The 22,876-nt window shown below is 47.5% G+C and overlaps 1 protein-coding gene across 1 annotated transcript; it reads left to right on the forward strand.

Moving 5' to 3' along the window:
* The first annotated feature begins 234 nt into the window (after positions 1-234).
* Positions 235-22,619, forward strand: TRAFD1 (TRAF-type zinc finger domain containing 1). Its single transcript, XM_029057865.2, has 12 exons — positions 235-320; positions 3,051-3,113; positions 8,809-8,944; positions 9,032-9,085; positions 10,483-10,903; positions 14,949-15,218; positions 18,448-18,518; positions 18,874-19,116; positions 20,315-20,450; positions 20,973-21,303; positions 21,745-21,853; positions 22,316-22,619. The coding sequence occupies exons 2-12, from the start codon at positions 3,070-3,072 to the stop codon at positions 22,364-22,366; spliced, it is 1,866 nt and encodes a 621-aa protein (XP_028913698.1). The 5' UTR covers positions 235-320; positions 3,051-3,069; the 3' UTR covers positions 22,367-22,619.
* Positions 22,620-22,876: the final 257 nt, after the last annotated feature.

Below are 22,876 nucleotides of genomic sequence, written 5' to 3' on the forward strand. Positions count from 1 at the left end.
ATGATGATGATGATGTCTAGGTAGCGTAGAGTGTGGCCGGCACGGCAGCGGGGAGGCCCTGGGGGCAGCAGGCGGAGCTCTGCGGGGAAAGGCGGCTTCCTCGGGAGGCTGCGGGAGCCATGGCAACGCGGGGGCGGGCCCGAGGGGCTTGGGGAGTGGCAGCGCCATCCACCAATGGGGACGGGGCGGGGGCGGCGGCGCAGCCAATGGGCGCCGGCCGGAAGCGCCGCCCGCGCGCCGAGGGCCGTCGTCGGAGACGGGGCTGAGGGGGGCGGACGCTCGCCGCCGCTGAGGAGAATCGCCGCCGACACATATTGGAGGTGAGGAGTCCGGCCTCCGGGCCGGGGGCGAGGGAATCGCGACCCCCTTCCCACCCGTCGGGACGGGCCGCGGGGGTTGGGCGCGGGGAGCGGCCCCGAGACCCCTCCCGGGGGGGGGGGGTTTCCGTTGCCGGAGCCCTCGCCGGCCCGTTGCCATGGCGACCGGAGCCCCCCCGGGGCCCCTCTCTGCTCCAGGCCGGGAGCCTTGGGGCTCAAACTGGTCATTCCGCGCCCGAATTCCACGTTCCGAGCGCTTAGCACCCTGCGCCCAGAAAGCGCTCGATAAATAATAATAAGGGTAGTATTAAGCGCTGACTGTGTGCCGAGCACTGTTCTAAGCGCTGAGGGAGATCCGGGGTCATCAGGTTGTCCCTCGTGAGGCTCCCGGTCTTCATCCCCATTTTGCAGATGAGGCCCAGAGAAGTTAATAGTAATAATGTTGGTATTTGTTAAACGCTGACTATGTGCAGAGCACTGTTCTAAGCGCTGAGGGAGATCCGGGGTCATCAGGTTGTCCCTCGTGAGACTCCCGGTCTTCATCCCCATTTTGCAGATGAGGGAACTGAGGCAAAGAGAAGTTAATAATAATGTTGGTTTTTGTTAGGCACTGACTGTGTGCAGAGCGCTGTTCTAAGCGCTGAGGGAGATCCAGGGTCATCAGGTTGTCCCTCGTGAGGCTCCCAGTCTTCATCCCCATTTTACAGATGAGATCACTGAGGCACAGAGAAGTTAATAATAATAATGTTGGTATTTGTTAAGCGCAGACTATGTGCGGAGCACTGTTCTAAGCGCTGGGGTGAGATACAGGGTCTTCAGGTTGTTCCTCTGAGGCTCCCGGTCTTCATCCCCATTTTACAGATGAGGCCCAGAGAAGTTAATAGTAATAATGTTGGTATTTGTTAAACGCTATGTGCAGAGACTGTTCTAAGCGCTGGGGGAGATGCAGGGTCATCAGGTTGGCCCACCTGGGGCTGGAGTCTTCACCCCCATTTTACAGATGAGGGAGCTGAGGCGCAGAGAAGTGAAGTGACTTGTCCACAGTCACACAGCCGATGAGAGCTCACCTCCTCCAGGAGGCCTTCCCAGACAGAGCCCTTCCCTTTCCCTCTGCCCCTCCTCCCTCTCCTACCTTCTCCTTCCCACAGCATTTGTGCATATCTGTATATTTTATTCCTCTTTATTAATGATGTGTATATATCTATGATTCAATAATAATTAAATAAATCCATCATTAGTAAAACAGAGGAATAAATAATATGTACAAATATGCACAAGTGCTGTGGGGAGAGGAAGGGGGTAGAGCAGAGGGAGGGAATCAGGAGGATGGGGAGGGGAGGAGGAGCAGAGGGAAAGGGAGGGGCTCAATCTGGGAAGGCCTCCTGGAGGAGGTGAGCTCTCAGTAGGGCTTCAAATATATTCCTCTTTATTTTATTGATGATGTCTGTGTATCTATGATTCTATTTATCTTGATGGTACTGACGCCGACTTGTTCTGGTTTGCTGTCAGTCTCCCCCGTTTAGATCGCGAACCCATCGTTGGGCAGGGATGGTCTCTCTCTGTTGCCCAATTGTCCATTCCAAGCGCTTAATCCAGTGCTCTGCACATAGTAAGTGCTTGATAAATACGATCGATCAATCGACTGATTGATGAATAGCATCGGCCTCGATTCTAGTGACTTCACAGGAGCTCTCATTTTTCCCCCCCGGGGCTCAAGACCAGGGCCAGGATTGTGCCCTGGGGGAGCGATCTGCACAATATGGCTCCTGCAGGTATCATTCCGCCCTCGTTTCCCAGGAGGAATGATGTCGGGGGGAAAAGAGGTGCCCACAAAGGGAGTTGGCACACACAGCATCACTGTGGAAGTACCATTTCAGGACTCCGGAATCTCCATCTGGCATAAATCACCTGACTTCCCCACCACCACCCCCTGACAGTCAGGGGTGGGTTCAAAATAGACCTCAAGCTCTTAGAAAGAAGAAATGGCACCCTTTAGTTATAGATATGCATTTTATTTGCGAGTGAAAATCTGTCAGTGGTATTTATTGCACGCTTACTGTATGCAGAGCACTGTATTAAGCGCCTAGGCGAATCCAACAGAATTGGTAGACACGTTTCTTGCCCACAGCAAGCTTCTTTGTCACTGCGGTAGCCAACCAGGTGGATTTTAGGAATCCAGCAGTTAATTTTGTACAGATGGGATGCCCCAAGAGTTGAAGAATCAAGTGAGTAATTTGATCATAGCTGCCAATTTCCATCACATCATCTGGCTAGCATTTAATATCTGACCCATCCAGGTAATGGCTTTAGCATCATGTTTCCCTGACAGGTGTTTTGGGAAGAGACGGTAACTCTGGTAATGCACACTATTAAAGAGACCTTGATTCTGATCAGGGGAAATGAGAATTTGGAACACAGTCCTTTGGTTCAAACATCACAGGGCCATATGTTTGCTCAGTAAAATGAACTCTTCTGTTGGGCTTTTATTTTCTTTATGGAACAATGCCATAAATATGAAATGCCCCCAGATATGCCGAATTGTACATCTTCATTTTTCAAAATGGGATGTTGAACACTAAAAAGGCAGTGGTCTTTTTATGTGTGAGAGTGGGGTGGAGAAGCCTGTGTATTTTCTGCTCAGTGCTATTATCCTGAAGACCAGGTTTTTCAACATTGCTTGTCATCTTGGGAGAAACGAAACTGAAAGTGCAAACTATTTTTCCCTCCATGCAGAATTCAACTGAAACTAACCATGGCTGAAGTCGGAGAGCAAGAGACCCAGCTGTGCGACAACTGGTGAGAAGTTTACTTTTCCGAATTAATTGTATGCTACAGCAAATTCAAACGTGGTATAAATTTGCATTGTTAATAAATTAAAGTGAAATCATGGGTATATGTGAATAACAGAATTATCGGAGAAGCAAGATAATAGAGTAAACTGTTCATCCTAAAATTATTACTTTTAGATTGGCTTCTGGCATGGGTACTCAGACTTCTTCATAATGCAACTCTATATCCCTTCTCACCTTTGCGCCTCAAAAACAAAATCGGTAGAATCTCCATGCTCTGGAGAAAAGGAGAGAGATATTCTGGTCACATCTTCCCATTTTCTTTTCTTTTTAAATGGAATGCATTAATCACTTCAGTGCTGAGGACTGGGGCAGATCTACAGGATAGTCAGATTGGAACCGTAGCTGCTGCTGTTATTATTGTTATCTATGTTATATTTAAGAGCTTACTCTGTGTCAAATATTGTTCTGAGTGCTGGGGCAGATCATAAGTTAATCAGGTTGGACACACAGCCCCTGATTCAAATGGGTATTGAATCCCCATTTTAGAGTTGAGGAAACTGAGGCCCAGTGGGGTTAAATGACTTGCCCAAGGTACTTTAGTTCCAGAAGTCTCAGTTACAGCCATGTTGATGATCTTCTCAGTGTTCTTGAAGTTGGGAAGGCTTCACCCTGCCCGTGATTGAGTCTTTTCTGGGGTTGATGAGAGTCTCTGTGTCCTGGGGGAGGGGCTGCAGCCTTCTTATGCATTAGGCCCCGGGGATCAGAAGAAAGGGCAGCAGTGGATGGAGGAGGGGTCTACAGGGGAGCTGGAAGAAAGAAGGGCAGTGAGCAGTGGTGAAAAGACATGGATTAGAAAAAATGTGAAAGTGCAACTCTTACTGTCACTGATCCGTTTGAATGACAGTAGATGCCACTCCAAGATTCACCTGTTAATTTGGGATGTGGTTAATTGTCAGGAGGTTACTGAAAGATATTTTTTCAGTATTTCTGTGATGCCAAATATACAGACGTAAAAATCAGGATAAAACTGAAAGAAGAATTTCCCATGTGCCTACTTTACCAAGTCCTGGGAGACATGCCAGAGCAAAGATTTGGAAGGTCTTGAACTTGGATTGATGAAAGTCTCTGGAAAAAGATGGACTTTGCCTTTTTTGATGCACACTTACCATTTTCTTTTTGTTGAGAAGGCGCTGTACAAGGCTTAATATCCTGTCTGCATGAAATCTTGATTTTCAAATTTTTTTAACCCACTAGGTAAGGGATGTTTTTTGATGAAGTCAGCAGTTAACATCCTCAAGTGGAAATGATAGATTTTATATTTGAAATTTCTTACGTAAATTATTTTCCTCCATTTCATGAGGTTACTTGATTATGCTTTTAGAATTTGTGGAACACTTAATGAGGAAGTGTGATTTTTTTTTTTGGAGGGGGTAGGGAAAACCTCATATCAGGTTCAGTATTAAAATATTTTCAGTGATTCGTTTCATTTTGAAGAGGCCTTTAAAAAGAACAACAAAGAACCCACAAAAACCATCACTACCCCAGTAAACATTTCTTAAACCATCACAGAGTATAAATAGCAGTCAGAACAAGCCCGTGTTGCTATCATTCCGTCGAACCAATGAAAACAAAGTAATTCAGAGTTAAAGCAATTTATTTAAAGCAAAAGTATTATGGAGGGCTGAAAAGCCAGAGTGTATAGCCCTCTCCAAACACAGGAATTATTTTAAATTCATGCTCTCTCTTCCCTCTCTCACCCTTCTCCTACCATCTGTCTCTCTCCTTTTCTCTCTTGCTACCATTCCCTCCATTTTTTGTTAGGTACAAAAATGTTATGTAAAAAATGCTGTATTTTTAAAAATTCTTGAGAATGAAAGCTGCAGTCAGGCTTGGGGCTCGATCATAGAGAACTGTGTTTATTATGATTTGATAATGAACATGTACACATTTAGCCTCTCTATTTTCCTAGCCTCGTGGTATTTGTCAGGGGAAAAAAATGAAATAGGCTAAGTTCTTATTTTAGAAAGCTTAAGTATTTTTCTTTTTAATTTCGCAAATAGACATTAATTTGGAACCTGATTTTGGTGGGTGCAGTGGTAAGGGTAGGGATTTGGTCACTTATTTGTCATCCTTGGATTGACCTTCAATTTTTTTTGCAGTGGAAAGTCTTCTTTCCTTGCCAGCCATCCTCAGCTCGTGCCTTAGGTATTGCACTGCGTTCTGGAAATCTTAGTGCATCACTTGCTTGCCTTGTAGCTGTGCTACTTGTTGGGATAGAAAAAGCAGTTTCGCATTGCTCATCAAACCTGACTTCTCAGTAGAGTGTTTGAGGTGGGGAAGATGGAAGGGGGAGGAGTGTTTTGTCTTTCAAAAAATATTTCATTTTAACTCAGACAACTGTATTGTTTCAATGTACTGGATTCACTCCTACCAACATCCTTCTCAGATTTAAACGCCATCTAAATTTATCCCACCATAACTTCCCCCTCCATCTTTCCCCTCAGGACTTGAAAATAAAAATGTGCATTGTCCACTTGGGTTAATGCTGGGTTTTCAGTTGATTTAAAAATTGGTCATGATCTACAACGATGATTGAAGATCAGAGGAATAAAAAAAAAAATTCCTTTTTTTTTTTTTTCTTGGTCATCACCTGGAATGGTGGAATTTCCCAAGTCCTGAGTTCCACATGTAGCATTTCCTTTGGAAAACAAAAGGCTTGAATAAGTCGGCCAGGTCACTGCTGGCCAAGACCCATTGCGGTGTCCCATCCCATAAATGGACACTTGATCCCAGTTTACATACTGAAAAGGGCCCAGCCTTGAGAATGGTATTCCAGGTTAAATACTTGGAGAAAATGCATCTGTTGCTCTTTCCAAACCAACAACATAACCAAAACAGAGCTGCCCCTTCTAAGTTGGGAATTCAGATTTTTTTTACTGGACGGCAAATGGTTCACTCTGTCCTGAAACATATTTCTAGTCTATGTGTGTGGAGAGGAACAATGGAGAAGAATGAATGTGGAGAATGAGTTGATCTGTGTTGGGCAGCCACCTGGTATTCCGGAATTTTCTGCGATGTCTGTCAGGCAAAATGGACTAATAAAGATACGTTCAAAAGGCAGCTGTAACTGTATTTTTCTTCTCCTCGTGAAGGTCATTTTACTGTAGACTAACGTTTTTCAAGAACTTTGCACCTTTTACACCTGAATCAGTGTACACCAAAAACTGTAAAATACTAGTCTCTACTAAGATTTTTTCCGAGGCCACAGCCAGGTGTGTGACATTGCCTGGTCTCTAAATTTACAACCAATTTATGCTAATATAGTTTCTTCATAGGCAGTTTTCAAAGAAAAATGTACTTAACTGTCACTTCGTGATTCTCTCATCTGCCTTTCTTGGCCACTTTCATTGGTCCAATCCCCCTCATAGACGTCTGTTGAGGTTTCTCTCAACAGACAAATGGGGGAAAACCCAAAGTGCCAGGGAAGGAGTAAAGTGATGAGATTTGTTTGGATCGTTAAGTCTCAGCTCTAAAGGATGCTGCTGTGAAGTTAAACACATTCTTAAAGGCAGGATTCAGGATTCCTGGCATTAAACCAAACTAGAACATTAACGATTCCCTCAGCTCATCTAATTCCTCGAATGGCACATGGTGGTTGCTGGGGCACCAGCTAAGCTTCATATCCTCTACACTGGAAGCCAGTTAAAACTGGGACCTTTGAGTGGAGTAGGGAGGAAGCGACATGCATTGGACAGCTGTGTTCTGCAGTCGGGGCTGCTTTGCGTTGGGTCCAGCCTTTCATAATAATAATAATAATGATGATGGTATTTGTTAAGTGCGTACTATATGCTAAGTGCTGTTCTAAGCGCTGGGGAAGATACAGGGTAATCCGGTTTTCCCGTGTGGGGCTCACACTTTTAATCCCATTTTCCAGTTGAGGTAACTGAGGCACAGAGAAGTTAAGTGACTTGCCCAAGGTCACCCAACAGGCAAGTGGCAGAGGCAGGAGTAGAACCCACGTCCTCTGCTTCTCAAGCCCGTACTCTTTTCCACTGAGCCACACTGCTTCTCTGGTGTAGTTGGGGGCGGGGAGGGACACAAAATACTGAAGACAAAGTAAATTAGTAGGTTGGCAATTCTTGTTTTCAGGTGTGTCATTTTGCTGAAGGACAAGCCTATGCTTGGCAAAAGAGGTGCAGATTTCTTGAACTGCAAATTATCAGTGTGTGATTGACTGTGGAATGAGATGGTGCCTGTTTTGGGTTGGGAAGAGGAGAGGCGTTACTGTGTGAATGTGGCATATGCATCACTAGTGAATTTTTATTTAAATGCCCCTTTCTGGAGAAATGGTTGAATCACTAATTAATTATACTCTAAATTCTTTATCAATCCGTGGTATTTATTGAGTGCTTACCGAGTACTTGTCCACAAAGAGGTTACAGTCTATGGGGGAAACGGGCATTAAAATAAATTAACTATAGGGGAAATAGAGTATAAAGATATGTACGTAAGTGGGATGGGATTGGGGTGAGAACCCAAGAGTGTAAGGGGTACAGATCCAACTGCAGAGTCGTTGCAGAGGGGAGGGTGGAAAGAGGAAATCGGGGCTTAGTCACGGAGGACCCCTTGGAGCAGATACGATTTTAAGAGGGTTTTGAAGGTGGAAAGAGTGGTGGTATATGAAGGGGCAGGGAGTCTCAGGCCCGAGGGGGGACATAGGCAAGGCGTCAGGGGTGGGCTATATGCGATTGAGATACAACCAGGAGGTTGGCGTTAGGGGAGCGCTGTGTGTGGATTGGGTTATAGAAGGATATCAGCCAGATAAGATAGGAGGGAGAGAGCCGATTGAGCCTTAAAGCCAGTGGTAAGGAGTTTCCATTTGATGCGGAGGTGGATGGGCAACCAATAGAGGAGGTTTTCGAGTGGGGAGCTAGGGATTGAATGGTTTTTTTGAAAAATGATCCAGGCAGAAGAGTGAATTTTGGATTGGAGAGGAGAGGGAAAGAAGCGCGATACAGATGTTTAGTAGACTTTTCCAGTAAGTCTGGTAATAATAATAATGTTGGTATTTGTTAAGCGCTTACTATGTGCACAGCACTGTTCTGAGCGCTGGGGTAGATACAGGGTAATCAGGTTGTCCCATGTGAGGCTCACAGTTAATCCCTATTTTACAGATGAGGGAACTGAGGCACAGAGAAGTTAAGTGATTTGCCCACAGTCACACAGCTGACAAGTGGCAGAGCCGGGATTCGAACCCAGGTCCTCAGACTCCCAAGCCTGGGCTCTTTCCACTGAGCCACGCTGCTTCTCTGGTACCATTTTGAAGGCAGTTATTGTGTTGCCACCTGAAGGCATTTTGGAAAAGCATGCGTGGCATTTAGGAAATGAGGTCTAAGCCTCTTCGAAACCGCTTTTCTGGCACCTTTAAACCCCCAAGATTTTTTTTTTCCGTTGGGATTTCATAACTGATTAATAGCCTTCTGTAGTGTTTTGATCTCTAAGAATTTAATGTTGTACAGAAAAGTAAGTTTACAATTCAAAAAAATCACAGACTATTAGAGGGAAGGGTGTAGGAGGGAAGGGATTGGGCAGAAGGAGCCTGTGGAGTCTCCAGGTCCCCGCAGCACAACTCCATAATATGGAAAGAAGGTTTGGTATCACTAACGAGGGGTAACTTTTCCTTTTGTTCCTTTCTATAGCAAAAGAGAGATTCCGGTGCCAAACTTTACCATTCATGAGATCCACTGTCGAAGAAACCTCGGCATCTGTCATATCTGCAAGGAACCAATCCCCAAATCTGAAATGAAGAACCACATGGAGTTGGAACACACGCAGGTGGATAAACTCACACCTTCACTCTCAGACTCACAAAGGGACATTCATGTATGAAATCCATTTAACAATTCTTCATTTTCATCCTAGGTGACCTGTAAATGTAACATGAAGTTGGAAAAATGGCAGCTAAAGAATCATGAGGTTGGTCTCTCTTGTACCAGAGTAAGAGTATGTGGACTTCTGGGAATGCTTATAGATGATGGATCTTTGGGTAAAGCAAGAATCAGATCTGTTATTTATTGGTTCAAACTCATGCTGAGCCTCCTCTGGTATCGTATGATTTGTTCTTTATTGGTTCAGTTAGCACTGCTGCTCTGCCAGATGGTCTTGACTCTGAGCTTCTCCCTTGAGATCTGAGCCTGTCGTTTGTCTAGTTGTCAGGGTGTTGACACTTTAGGTTTGCACTAAGCCAGGCTTGTGGTTGGAAATGTTGGGTGGCCTCCCTGGCATGAGCCCCGATTAACATCTTGTAACATCGTTCTGACTTCTTCTCTCCAGCCCTTGAATATGGGCCTTGTTGTGAGGCCTGGTCATTAGTTTTGCTAAAACAGAAACAAAACTGAAGGGAGTTAAAATGATCCAGCAGTTTCTATGAAACGTGGGCAGCCTGTTGTATAAAAATGTCTCCCAGCCTTCCTGAAATTCAGAATTCCTGAGGGACCTGCCCTTAGAAGATGCAGACTATAGAACTGAACCCTATGGGTTGGGGCTTTGAACCCCCTTTTACCTGAGGACTGTCTTAAGTCTTCAGGGCATGGAGAAGTTTTTTTAACTTATTTGAAAAGCTCAACCAGCTCAGTTGAGTTGAATGGGGGGACCCTCCCTCCCCAGGCCCTCTTTATAAGGTAAATCAGTAGTATTTTTAGATGACCGTTTCACTAATTAAGAAGTGTTAAAGCTAAAAAATGGAAATAATAGAGACTGGGTTTTGAATAGAAAGAAATCTTGGGTTTGATTGAGGAAGAAAATTTGTTTCTTTCAAAACATAATGGTGGGAAGACATAAAGCTCACCGAAATCTTAAGCTCTGAGTCAGGAGATGCAGAAGTTGTCATTGCAGCTTTTCTTAAAGCTTTAATTGGTTTATCGACATTTTTTATCTAAACAGGCAAGTCTAATGTGCCTCCAGTTTTGCCTGCCGTGTGTTCATTTTATTATGAGTACTTCATTTAGTATTTGCGTTTCCTGGTCTGCCTGGCTCAATTTACAGCCCCTGCTACGTAAGGCAGAGATTGTCAACTTTTTACTTTTGGCATGGGGGTGCACTTGGGGCTGGGTATCCCGAAATGGAGCACGGAGGGGGCAGGCTTTGAGGGAAGGGGGTGGCAGGGGGGAGAGAGAGAGGAGAAAAAGGAGGACCTGGACTCCCTCGGGTCTTTAGAAAAAGCTGGTGATTGCAGCTGAGGTTGGGAAATGGGCGGGAATGACCAGTTTGGGAGGAAAGTAGTGTGGGCATAGAAGGAGGCACATGTTTTTTCTTGCCCGTTGTACTGGAAAATGGCTCTGCCCCTTCACAACCTAGCTGTCCTGTGTTTGTAGGACCTGGAGTGCCCACTGCGTCTTGTTGTGTGCCAGCACTGTGAGCTGGAGCTGTCTTTTGTCAAAGTAAAGGATCATGAAGATTACTGTGGGGCCCGGACAGAGCTGTGCAGGGGGTGTGGCCGCAATGTCATGGTGAAAGATCTCAAGGCCCATCCGGAAGTGTGTGGGAAGGAGGAGGAAGAGAAGAGAGAGGCCAGATCCAGACCCCGCCCCAACTATGAAAACGAGGGAGCAGATGAGGCTTGGTTTGTGTCCCAAACCATCAAAAACCTGTTGGGACCCGAAGACCCCACGAGACCGCTCCGGAGGCTCCCTCGGCCCTTGGAGAATCGGTTCTGTAGCCATCTTTCAGTAGATGAATTCTTCAGGAGTGCAAACAGAAGAAATGTGTCAGCAGTACCGGTGGACCAAAATCTCGGTAAGTCAGGTTTGAGGGGAGGGAAATGTACTGCCAAGTCTTCAGTAAGCCTGCACGAATATGTTTAACAGATGGGATAATAATAATAATAATGTTGGTATTTGTTAAGCGCTTACTATGTGCCGAGCACTGTTCTAAGCGCTGGGGTAGACACAGGGGAATCAGGTTGTCCCACGTGGGGCTCACAGTCTTAATCCCCATTTTACAGATGAGGGAACTGAGGCACAGAGAAGTTAAGTGACTTGCCCAAAGTCACACAGCAGACAAGTGGCCGAGCCGGGATTCGAACCCATGAACTCTGACTCCAAAGCCCGTGCCCTTTCCACTGAGCCACGCTGCTTCTAAAGCAGAACTGAGAGTGGACAAAGTCTGTTGAAATACAGAGCTTCCTGAATCTTTTTTCCTGTGGCATTTGTGAAGTGCTTATTGTGTGCTGGGCACTGTACTAAACCCTGGGGTCGATACAAGGAAATTGGGTTGGACACGGTCCCCATCCCACACAGGGCTCAAAGTCTTAATGTCCATTTTACAGATGAGATAACTGAGGCCCAGAGAAGTTAAGTGACTTGCCCAAGGTCACACAGCAGACAAAAGGAAGAGCTGGATTAGAACCCAGGTCCTCTGACTCGCAGGCTTATGCTCTTTCCATGAGGCCATGGTGCTTCTCTAATAAAACATTTTGATGTAATATCTATTGCCTAGACTTGACCACAGAAGTGACACATGGTCTCAGTTGTGCAGGACATTTTTTCAGGCTCACTGGGGAGGTGATAGTTTGCTTGAATTAGAATTACTTAGGTGAATATTTGATCTTAAAGATAGACTTGAGCTGGTGGTGATTCTTGCACCCATGGATTTTTTTTTTCCAGGAATCGACCCATACAACAAAATAATTTGGATGTGTCTGTAGGGTTTTTTTGTGTTTTTTTCCCCTTTTGACTTTTGTCTTGGCATTCTTACCTCACCTGCTTACGAGATATGTTCTATGATCTAGGACTATGTCAGCTTTCACATTCTCTTTCTTTTTCTATTTAAGTTTGTTAAACCAACAACTGAAGGTGAGCCCTCTTGACTATGACTGTAGCTACATTTTGGGGCATTTTGCCATTAGGAAGTTGATTCACCCCTGTTGCAAAGCTTGAATAAGCCAGTGATGGTTTCTCTTTCCAAGAGAATTTTCCAGGTCGAGCCTCTCCATATAGACTGTTTGAACTCCAGATTTTAGGTAGTCATTGATGATTTTTTAAAATTCCCAATCTGAGGAGACGGAGTGGACGTGGTTTAGAGTAAGCAGATAGAACCTTCCCAACCAGGATTTTATAGCTGTGCTGGTGTGAGAGTGTTCTTTTCTGCCATCCAAGCTGACTCTAACTAGCCTTAAATCGCCATTTTTAAACAGAGCTTTTAATAATAATAATAATAATGTTGATATTTGTTAAGCGCTTACTATGTGCAGAGCACTAAGTGCTGGGGTAGACACAAGGGAATCAGGTTGTCCCACGTGGGGCTCACCGTCTTAATCCCCATTTTACAGATGAGGGAATTGAGGCACAGAGAAGTGAAGTGACTTGCCCAAAGTCACACAGCTGACAAGTGGCAGAGCCGGGATTTGAACCCATGATCTCTGACTCCAAAGCCCGTGCTCTTTCCACTGAGCCCCGCCGCTGTTCTTAGGACCAGCTTTTAGGACCTTCTTACAGGTGAACCAATCTGTTTTGACCAAAAGAATTAAAAATCCTATCTTGGCCCACTAGATTTTTCCCCTGGCTCTCCTGAATCACTGAGATGTCTGATAGCAGGGAGTATTGGTTCCAGGGCTAAGCTTTGAATTTTCCATTTATTAAGATGTTTTATTTTCCCACCCTCAATTTCTTTTTAATCTTAAGCCAGTGAATAGGGTTGGTATAATGGAGTTAGAAAAATGTGACTTCACTGCCTTGTTTCTGCTAGCCATAAAATTTGGTAAAATTCAACAACATTGAAGGTATGCTGGAAGGGGAATATACTTGTTTCCTAGCCAAAAATGTCCTTGGTGGGCAAGTTGGGGAACAGACTGTGGAATGCCATCCTGTTCAACCACCTTTGGCACTGTGCTCTGCTCTGTTCTTCTGGAAATGCTGTATCCTGGTTTCACCAACTAATTCTCTTCTAGTTTTCTCCCTGCCTCTGTCTAGCTGCTCTTCCACACCCTCACTACCTTAATTTTGGCTGTCCCTCCAGGCTCTGATCTGGGCCTCCTGTCTCCTCTCTCTATTTTCATTCCATCTGGTCCCTCAGCTCCAGCTACCACCTCTCTGCGGATGATTCCCAAATCTATTTCTCTTGATCCCTTGATCCTTCTGTCCATGAGCAATTTCACATTTCCTCTTGCCTGCACGATGGTTCCATGTGGATCACCTGCCAGCACCTCAAGTTCAATTTGTCGAAACTTGACTGTAGCTTCCCTTCCAGATCTTCTCTTCTACCTAACTCTCCCATGACAATAGACGAGAACACCCTCTGTTCTGTTTCCAAAGCCCTGAGCCTTGGCATATCCTTGGTTCTTTGTTCTCGTGCGGCTCTCCTGTACAGTCAGTTATGTAGTGTATTAAATCTTGTCAGTTATGTACTGTATTAAATCTTGTCAGTTTTGTCCTCTGTGACCTTTCCTGGATCTGCCCCTTCCTCTCCATCCTAATGGTTGGTGTGACTCCTGCATCACTCTGCATCTGTATCAGTCAGAAGGTCATGGGTTCTAATCACCGCTCTGCCACTTGTCTGCTGTGTGACCTCAGGCAAGTCACTTAACTCCTCTGGGCCTCAATTACATCATCTGTAAAGTGGGGATCGAGACTGTGAGCCTCATGTGGTACAGGGACTGTGTCCAACCCAATTTGCTTTTATCCACCCTAGCACTTAATACAGTGCTTGGCACATAGCTAAGCAGTTAAGTACTTAACAAATACCATAATAATAATATCGGTGACAGTTATCATTATGGCATAATAATATAATTACCAACAGTAATAATATTAAATTGATTAATATGATAAAAATCAATATATTATTATTACCAGCCTCCTCACTGATCTCTCTGTCTTTTCCCTCTCTAATCTGCACTTCACTCTGCTGCTTAGGTTGTCTTTTTGTTTTTTGGTATTGTTATTTTGGTATTAAGTGCTTACTATGTGCCAATCACTGTATTAAGCCCTAGGGCCTACCTAATCAGGGTGGACAAAGTCCAGTTCCCATATGGGGCTAACAGTCTTAATCCCCATTTTGCAGATGAGGTAACTGAAGCACAGAGCGCTGAGTGACTTGCCCAGGGTTTTACAGCAGACAAGAGGCAGAGCTGGGATTAGAACCCAGGTCCTCTGACTCCCAGCCCTTTGCTCTATCCACTAGGCTACACTGCTTCCCATCGTCTTTCAAAAACCTCATTCTGTACACGTCTCTCCCATGTTCGAAAGCTTCCAGTGGTTACTCATTTATTTTTGTGTCAAATAGAAGCTCCTGACCATTGGCTTTTAGACACTCCATTAGCTTTCTTCCTGTTACTGAACCTCTCTCTACTGTGCCCCAACTTGCACTCTCTGTTTATCTCACGGCTACTTTCCCACTGTGCCTTGTTCTTGACTCTCCTGTTTCTGACCACCAGCTTACTCCCCTTTCACGTGCTCCACAACACAGCTCAACCCATCTTCTGAGCTTTTCTGAAATCCCACCTCCTCCATGAGGTTTTCTCTGATTAATTTTTCTTCTCCCCAGGTTATAAAGTCTCAGTTATCACTTCAGCATTTTCGCTCATAACCTCTCATTGCACTTTCACATGATTTTCTTCATTTGAGCACCATATCATGTAAATTATTTTATGTCTGTCTCCTGCATTAGATCGTACGTATCTTGTAGGTAGGGATAGTATCTTCTACCTCTGTGGTACTGTCCTGAGCACGTAAGACAGCGCTCTGTTTGCAGCTTCTCTGTAAAGGTCGATTGATAGAATTTTTTTCTTCTAAGACTGTCTCGTAGATGTCCTCTGATGATCAATCGTACTCTTTCTTTTTAGCGGATGAGCAAGGGAGACTGGAAAGAAATAAAACCAACCTGCCATCCCCGATTTATGGTGATGAGAATTCACACTTGGACTACATGCTGGCCCTGAGCCTCCAGAACGAGAGCAGCCTCCACAGCAGCAGTCTCAATCCTGAGATCGAGAATTTCTGGACTGCCCTGTATCGCAAAGATTCCTCCCCTTCCCGGGGCTTCAGCCGGGCCCAAGATAAGGTTTACCCTTTTGACTCGGTTTTATCCGTGGACAGTCCAAATGAGATGAAGGGTAAGTTTTCACTTTAAGTTGCTTATGAGCTGGAGAGATATTTTAGAGTGAATCAGGCAGAATATCATCAATTCTGATTCTTTCCCCGTCCCCAATCGTCAGAGTTCCAGGGTCACCCGGGCAGACTTCCTCTGTTTGAGAACCAGACAGGTGACTGGGAAAGAAAGTAGAGTAATTCTTTTGCTCGGACTTAGCTTTGTCCAAACAATAAGGCAATGACAAGTGCTGCTGACCAATGAGTTCATCAGGAGCCAGGGAGTTTTTACCAAGTAGCATCCATTCTTCTCAATTCTATTCTTCCCTTTTTATTTGCTGCATGTCAGCAAAAATTTAATGCCAATAAGCATATTTTAAAAAAAATGCGATCCAAATTGTGAGACTGAAATCCAAACCCTCCTTTTGTGTGGTCTTAATTGTCAAGTCCCAGGTCTGCTATTTGTCTGCTGTTAATCTCTTTGGACCTCAATTTTGTCATCTACAAAATGGGTATGATATAAATTGTGAACTCCTTGTGGTGTTATTTGTTAAGCATTTACTACGTACCAAGTGCTGAACTAAGCACTGGGGTAGATTCAGGATAATTAGATCTGGGACAGTCTCCGTCTCTCACGGTCTGAGAGCGTGAGAGAGATAGAAAGTATTCGATCCCCATTTTGCAAGGGAACTGAGGCACAGAGAAGTTAAGTGACTTGCCCAAGATCACATAGCAGACAATTGGTGGAGCTGGATTAGAACCCAGGTTCCCTTACTCTGACTTCCATGCTTTTTTCACTAGGCCACATTACTTCTCCCTTACTGCCTATGTGGGACAGAGGGACTGTCCAGTATGAGAGCCGTGCATCTACTTCAGTGCTGAACATGTAGTAAGCACTTAATGAATGTCATTATAAATGGGCTTGAATACAATTTGCCCTCTTTCCCCCCCTTCTTTAACTCTTCTGAAAACATCCTTGGAAAGAGTAAAGAAGAGTCTTAATTCCTAACAAGAAGGTGAAATGAACTGAGTTGCGGGGATTTGTCGGTGACCTAATTGGAGTTGATTTGTTCCCTCTGATCCTGTGGGGCAGGATGGAGAAACTGGGGGATAGATCAGTGCTTAACAGGCCTCACCCCTTTCGTGGCCTCAGCTGCAGGGTGAATGGAAAGGAAAAAACAGTGGCTAGATACGTGGGCTGAGCAAATCTTCTTTAGGTAGCTTTGCTACACACTGAGCGGGGAATCGCTATGCTAGTAAGGTGATATCTCTGATCATCTAACCGTCATAACCTTGGAGGCACTAGGTTTTGGGTTAACCAGCTATTCTTCAGTAGATCATTGTGGACATGGTTCACTTGCCTTTTCCAAAGGCACTCAGTCAGCTCTCTCTCGTACTTGTCCACTCTCTTCTCCCACTACACCCCAGCTCCACAGATTTCATTCCTCCCAAGCTGACCTATCACTGTGGCTTGTTCTCTCTCCTGCCCCTGATGTCCTCTTGCCCACACTCCCCCCCCTTGTCTGGACTTCCTGCCCCTTCATATCTGGCAGACCACTGGTCATCAGACCTTTCTGAAATCTCCCCTGCTAGATTGTAAATTTCTTGAGGGCAGGGATCGTGCATACCTACTAACTCCTTTGTATTTCCCCACAGAATTCAGTAAGCACAGGCACTCAAATACTATTGATTGATTGGGAAGCTCTGATGAGGAAGCATCATCTTTTGATGAGGAAGCACGGGGAAGCAGCATGACATAGTGGAAAGAGCCCGGGCTTGGGAGTCAGAGTTCATGAGTTGTAATCCCGGCTCTGCCACTTGTCAGCTGTGTGACTTTGGGCAAGCCACTTAACTTCTCTCTGTCTCATTTACCTCATCTGTAAAATGGGGATTAAGACTGTGAGCCCCACCTGGGACAACCTGATTACCTCGTATCTACGCCAGCGTTTATACATTGCTTGGCACAGAGTAAGCGGTTAACGAACACCATCATTATTATTATTATGAGGGAGCTGGGAAGGAGTGATCTACGGTTTCATGTTGTTTTTGCAAACACTTGAAAGAGTAATTTTAAAGTCCCCAAGTTGTTTTTGTTCCAGTAACAATTCAGTTGGAAGAACCCAAGCAACCTCTCTTTCCCTTGAAGTCTTCTTTGCATTGGATTTCTTCTCATAGTGACCTTGTAGTCACACTTTTGTTGGCATAGTAATAATAATAATAATAATAATAATGTTGGTATTTGTTAAGTGCTTACTATGTGCCAAGCACTGTTCTAAGTGCTGGGGTAGGTACAAGGTAATCAGGTTGTCCCACGTAGGGCTCACACTCTTCATCCCCATTTTATAGATGAGGTAACTGAGGCCCAGAGAAGTGAAGTGACTTGCCCAAGGTCACACAGCTGACAAGCAGCGGAACTGGGATTAGAACCCCTGACCTCTGACTCCCAAGCCCGGGATCTTTTCACTAAGCCACGCTGCTTCTCGATAGATAGTGTCCCAAGGCCCCAGACCCCGAGACTGTACCGCCTAGAGCCATGAGCATCAGCTAGGCCAAGCCCAGGACTCCCTTACCACCAGACTCCCCAGGGTCTCCGTTCCTGCTCGGAAGGCCCCAGGGCAGCGAGGGTCTCGTTCCTCTTAGTTGAGGCCCTTGAAGGCCTTTGGAGTTCTTTCTCAGTTTGAACCTCACTTGGGTGCCGGGCTCTTGCCTCCAGAGGTAGTTGCGTGCCAACGTGGACTTCGGCCACCTGGCAAGTACATTGTGGGGCCGGGGCTCTGTTCCCACACCCCAGCTGCAGCTAGGCTGGACGCAGGACACAAGCAGGTACAGCTTGCCTTAGTATTTATGTGTCTGTTATTGATAATCTACGATGTCTGTGCTGTGAACTCTTTACTTCTGGGTATATGAAGATTCATGGACTTCTATCTGCCCATTAGACTCTAAGCTTCTCCAAGGCAGAGGACCATGCTTTTAACTCAATAAATGTTTCCAAGAACTTAATCCAGTGCTCTGCCAGTGGTTTGTGTTCAGTGAGTATCGTGGCTGCTACTGGTGTGGTGGTATTGTGTGCGTGTGTGTGTTCGAAATGGAGCCATTGTAGCGTTTAGAATTTTTGAAAAAGGAGGTGAACGCTTTTCTGAGTGTTTACTGGACAACCGCTTTGAGTCCACCACCGCTCCCCCAATCCAGCATGCAGCACTTCCGGGGGAAAGTCACTTTCTCCTGATTGGGTGTGTTCTGTTACTCTTAATGCAGATTACAAGACCATGCTGCCCTGTGAGTTTTGTGAGGAGCTCTATCCTGAGGAAGACTTGATCCTCCACCAGGTACGTTGGGTGTCTCTCCGAAGGGGGTGCAGGGGAGAAGCCGAGTGAATATCACCAGCGCCCAGTCTCCCCTGCAATTCTTGGAGGGCTATCGCGCGACCAGAAGCTCCGCGGTACTTGGGCCACCACCAATGTGTGAAGTGTAACAAGGTCAGGGGAAGGTGGGCTGGAGTGGTGGGAAGAGGGAGGCTGAGTTCTCTTCAATAGGGAGGGTTAAAGGTCTCAAGACATTTTCTCTAATGTACATATGAGGAGGGAAATTCCTTGGCCGGGCTAGCCGATGGGTGTTTGATATCACTGGCTTCGAGTTCAAGTTTCTACTCATGGGACTGACTACAGAACCCCTGAATTACAGACTGGCTGTAACCCGGCAAGTGTCCTGGCTTCATTCCGTAAAAGGAGCTCCTCCCCCAGTCCCCAGCGAGACCACGCGGGCCACTTCCGGAGTTTCTTGGAGTTGCCGGCCACCCGGGCCCCAGGTAGCAGGTATCGTTCGCTGTTGGAGCTGCCCGCTGGGCCCTCAGCAGAAGGGAGCATCATCATCCCCTGTGAATTCTGCGGTGTTCAGTTGGAAGAGGAGATACTCTTCCATCACCAGGTATCGGACCTCCTCCCCACTCAACCCCCTTACCCCCCTCCACCCCACTTGTCCCCACCGGGTCCTGGAAATGTCGTGCTCCTGCTTTCTGATGGCTTTTGTGGTCTTGAGTTCCCCCCAGCTGCTGTTTCTCTAGCGCCATCACCTCTGTCGTTCGTTTATCCGTTCAGTCGTATCTATTGAGCGCTTACTGTGGGCAGAGAGAGAACAACAAATAGATTCCCTGCCCACAATGAGTTTACGGTCTAGAGGAGTCGTCGCAGGGGTCGTCCTGAACTGACCGGGCGGCTGGTCCCTGCTAGTCTTTTCTGGTCTATAGGGGTCTGTGTTGACAGTTAAGTCCATGAGGTGTAAGCTCTGATGTCTCTTTGAGGGGTTAAACTGAAGACTTTGAGCTAGCCAAGGGAGGAGAAGGCGTTTGGTTTTGGTTAGAGGGTGTGCAGTGGGAGTTGAGACTTGCTTTCCCCAGCCAGTGTGACACAAAGTCTGCCTTCCCACACCCAGTCTGTCCTGGGAGTGAATCTCCCGGCGGCGGGGGGGAACCCGCCCTTCAAGCCCGATGACCACTTGTACTTACAAAAGGCTCGTTCTCACGTCCCAGTCTTTGGGATGAATAGGAAGTTAGGAGATTGCACACAGTCCCCCTCCCGCCTGAGGCTCACAGTCTGTCTTACCTCCATTTTACAGATGGAGAAGTGTGGCCCAGAGAGGTTGAGACCAGTTGTAGACCAGCGATGGAGCTGGGACTCAAACCCAGGTCTCCAGTTCTGGGCTTTTTCCCGTAGTCCGGGAGGAGTTTCATTCTCCTGCAGCGAGATGAGGTGGCCCAGGTTTGAGATTGCCCTCTCCTACTGGCAGAAAGTGATTTAAACCCTGCCAGGGAGTGAATGCATTTAACTGCCCGCCCCACCCACCGCACGCTCCAAAGTCTGGCGGGCTCTCCTGTCCTCAGATGCTAGATTTATGGGTCAGTACCTACGGTTGTCGGTGCAGGCTTTCCAACAGGAGGCAGTGGCCCATTCCAGGTCTTTCTGTCTTCTCGCCGTCCTTCCTCGGAGGTGGTCAGGCGGTTGCGATTGCATTCCACTGTCCTGAACCCCGAAGGGAGATTTCCGAGCACCGCATGTTGTCGTCTGTCTTCCCCTGACCGTGGGAGAGAGCCTGCTGTCTGGGAACTAACTGTCATTTCTCTTGGAAGGACCAATGTGACCTCCGCCCGGCCACTGGTACCCCAGCTGAGAGGCGGCCGCCCGCTGACCCTTGGCTTCCCAAGCAGGACAACTTGCAGAAGGACATGTCTCCAGAGCTGACCCGGCGGCGGCTCAGACACCAGGGTATTGACAGCTAGGGACACGCTCATCTCTGTGGGCTCTGGCCTCCGCGTGGAGTCTGATTTGGGGCCGCCCAGTCTCGGGCCTTCCTGCCCCCGGGAGCGGGGGCTGCCGATCCCAACTCTGAATCCCCCCGCCCTTAGGAGGCTGAAGGTTGGGTTCACTGTCCCTGCGTATTGCCCTCTGCGTTTGCCAGACAAAGTCTGGGCTACTTTTCCAGAAGTTCTTATCTCAGAAACGTTTGAACCTCAGTCTGGAATACAGAAAACTACAGTAAATAGCATTTTCACTACAGACGTTCTGGTTCCAAAGTGCTTACAATTTGTCAGTTAATGAGCCTTGAGGGCCCTCAAGTTTGTAGAGGAGACTCATTCCTCTCTGACAGATGATCTTTCCTTCCGGCTGAGCTTCGTGGGTTTCCTTGTTCTCTGGCTGTGACTCAGATTCTAACTGAGGTGCTGACTCTCTCCTCTCTGACTGACTGAATGACTGCCTGCCTGCCCGCCCACCTGTCTCTCTTTGCAGGGGACCTTCCGGCATGCTACTTAGATGACATCAAGCCGGAAGTGGCTAACAGGTCCTTGTATCCCTTGCCACCCAGCAGACCTGTGAGCAACCTCGCGGTCACACGAAACTACCTGCCAAAGCCTCCGGCTACCGGGGCCAGCGGGCCCTCGACGCCACCCCAAACCCTGAAGCCCAACAACCTGGAGGCCCAGGACTTGAGGGGCCGGAGTCGGAGCGCCCTCAGTCCAGGCTTGGGTCTCAACTCAGGGGTTCGCACCCCTCGCGGCTTCTACCCTGAAAACCTCACGTCCGGCTTCCCACGGCCACCTCCAGTGAGACATGGACCAAGGTGAGTGGCGGGGCGGGTCCGGGGGCTGGGAGAGAGCTCTCTTAGCCCGAGAGAGCTGCAACGATATTTACTTAACTCAGACTTGGAAAATGCCCCTCGTCTATTCGACAGAGGGCACGTAGTAAGTGGGATGCGAGCTCTCTCTGTGTTTCCGAACCAGCTAAGTGTGTGAACTAAGTTATTCCAAGGTTTAATTGACGGAATCGACCTGGCCCCGGCTGATTTACGTCATTGAATTCCTCCCATCGTGACATAGACGAGGAGAAGAACGCTAATGTTTATTTTAGAGGTAGATTTTCCGTACACGTTTGGGAGGATTTCTAGCCTCTCCGTAGCCCCGTCGCTCGCACGCTCAGGGCGGCGTCCGGCCCTCTTAGGTATCCCTCGTGTCCCAGTCCTCGGAGCCAGAGGTTGCGGCCTTTCAGTCTTGGCCCCTTTCAGGCATCTGGAGTTCAGTCCCGTATCCGGTCACGGCAGCGTGAAGAACGACGGAGGAAGGACTCCGCGCCTCACCCCTGCGACCGCCAGCTTCCGAAGCAGAACCACAAAGGTATTGTTGGCCGACTTGGGGGCCTCTACCCTGGGAGCTGCTCTCTGCCTGCCTGCCTGCCTCTCTAGGAGCTGGACGGCCATTCCTTCGTGCTTCCCTCAGGGGCTGTTGAGTTGTAAAGGGCTGCCCAGCTTGGGTTAGCGGGTTGTCAGAGAGTAGAGCGCGCACACTCATCGACGTTTCTCTTGCTTCGGGGACCAGCGTAGGCAGTGGGGAATCCAAGATGGCCATCGGTTCCGCTCATATTTAAATGGAGGATAAATTCCCTCCCTCTTGGGTCAGGGGGAAGGGATGCCACAGGGCCCCGCTCCCGGACCCCCTTGGTTAAACGGGGCTCGGAGTTGGGGGTGGCGGGGAGAAGAGGGGGACGGCCGAGGCGAGACCACTGGCTGTTACCGTCGTCCCCCTGCGTGGCTGGAGAGGCGGCGGCCGGGGTCCACCCAGCGTGTTCTATTCCGACAGGCAAAGCCCCAGAAGCCAGGGACCCGTGATTCGGAGCGAGAGGAGGAATAACGCTATGAAGCCGGGCCCCTCGGGCCGGTTTTTCTCTCTCACTATGCACAACAGCACTTGCCCTGGTGCGGATCCTGGCTCTTCACCCACTGGAGCAGCGACCCTTTCTGGATTTTAAATTTTCTAGGCAGGGGCGGCGTTTTTTAACTTTTTAAATCGTGATGTGGGGGGTGCGGGTTGGGGGTTGGGCGGGGGGGTGCAACTTTAGACTCAGTAGGGGCTGTGCAGAAACATGAACGCTTCAGCTTGTGGATTGATGTGTTGTAGAGATGTCCGGCTCCTGGGCTAGGGGCCTCCTTCCTGTCCGGGAGCCCCGTTGGCTCCAGCTCTTACACCGTTGCAGCGGCTTTTCTCTGGTGCTGTTTTCTTGGGGCGGGGAGGGTGGGTGGGGGCGGGGGGGGGGGGGGAAGAGGAGGTAGTGGGGAAGGGCTCTGATCAGCTGTGCTCTATGTGAACTCATTCCGCTATTGGCCGACAGGCCCGCTCTGACCACCTCTCCGAAGCCAGCTA

This window comes from Ornithorhynchus anatinus, chromosome 2 (genome assembly GCF_004115215.2).
Source record: "Ornithorhynchus anatinus isolate Pmale09 chromosome 2, mOrnAna1.pri.v4, whole genome shotgun sequence".
NCBI classification, from domain to species: Eukaryota; Metazoa; Chordata; class Mammalia; order Monotremata; family Ornithorhynchidae; genus Ornithorhynchus; species Ornithorhynchus anatinus.